General features: G+C 41.1%; 1 protein-coding gene across 1 annotated transcript in view; it reads left to right on the top strand.

The window, feature by feature from the left end:
- Positions 1–1,252: 1,252 nt before the first annotated feature.
- Positions 1,253–1,417, top strand: part of LOC101863199 — a gene marked incomplete at its 5' end in the record, with an annotated part of 7,356 nt that continues 7,191 nt past the window's right edge. Inside the window, 1 exon segment of the mRNA XM_013085219.2 lies at positions 1,253–1,396. Within this exon segment, the coding sequence (XP_012940673.1) occupies positions 1,253–1,396 (144 nt within the window).

Genomic DNA, 1,417 nt, shown 5'->3' with positions numbered 1-1,417 from the left:
CGCACGCACCACACACACACACACACACACACACACACACACACACTCTCTCTCTCTCTCTCTCTCTCTCTCTCTCTTTCTTTCCGTCTCTCTTTCTCTTGTGCCGCCTCTTTCTCTCTTTGTCCATCTTATGATCTATTTCTCTCCTGGACGTGGGCAGTTGGTGGGTGCTCTGGTGTGGTTTGTTTCTTCTTTCCTATCAAACATCTATCGTCCTTACCTCCCCTCTTTCTTTTTTGTGTTTGTTACTCTCTTGTAACACCTCTAATCTTCGGCATTTATGTGACCTTATTGTTGTGCAAGTGCCGTAAAACTCTGTACTAAAACAAAACAATGTTTAAGTAGCCCTGTGGTGTGGTCTGCTCGGTTACTAAAAGTATGCCAGTCCCGTCTATTCTCAACAAAATGTGACTAAATGTGACTGACTGTGAAGTAACCCCCGCTCTCTCTGTCTCTGTCTCTGTCTCTCTGTTGTTGTATTGTCAAAACAACATTCCATTATATGAATAACTTTCAAAAGCTCGTCCCCAAAAGTGGGACGAAATTATGAATTTTGAAATCTAACAAACTGAAGCAAAAACAGTCTCATTTAATTCACAGTAAGATGAAGTCTTATTGTTTACTGAATTTAGTTTATTTAGACTAAAAGTCTTACCGGTTGTTGTTGGGTTGTTGTTTTTTGTAGTGTTCGATTAAGGGGTAAAATTCAGTTATTTGATGGACATGATGATGACACGATACTGATAAAGTGCATTGTGATTTGCAGGTTTTAATAAGATTTGCCTAGAACCCACCAGACTGCTATAGAAATGTGTCAATCAAGGCAAACAACATCGAAATTGACCAACTGTACCAAAATTTACTGTCAGATTTCCATTTGGATTACTGTCATACATTCATGTCCTTAGGGCTGATATGTCAATTTCTCTCTACCTGGTGATTTAATTTATAAAGTCCGAAGAACCTTCAAAAACCCATACGAAGTCATTTGATTGTCTTAATAAGAGATATAATTTTGAGTAAACAAAAAAGATGCCATGGGTTTCATCGAGACGAAATGTAACAAAACATATCTGGTTTAGCTTATTCGATGTTGTAGCCGATTACACCAAGTTTAATTGTAACGAAGAAAATACTAGTCGCTGTTCCCCTGGTAAAATGACAGCAGTCGCGTCGCTGTTCCGTGACGCAGCCTAAAATGGCTTGAGGGAGTACCGTGTTTGGAAGAGCATGTTTGTCTGTCTGTTCACAGACTGGTTCAAAGCAGTGCAGGGTCTGATGTCGTGCGCTGTGGCAAGCAGCTTGCTGTCGCTTATGATCGCTCTGTTCTCGCTGTGCTGCCATTGCAAGTCGTGCAACCCTCACCAAGCGGCGGGCGCCTTCATATCTCTCACCTGTGAGTAGCCGTGGTTTATTT

This window comes from Aplysia californica, unplaced genomic scaffold (genome assembly GCF_000002075.1).
Source record: "Aplysia californica isolate F4 #8 unplaced genomic scaffold, AplCal3.0 scaffold00357, whole genome shotgun sequence".
NCBI classification, from domain to species: Eukaryota; Metazoa; Mollusca; class Gastropoda; order Aplysiida; family Aplysiidae; genus Aplysia; species Aplysia californica.
Note: the sequence above shows the minus strand (reverse complement) of the source record. Positions and strands in the feature narration are given on the sequence as shown.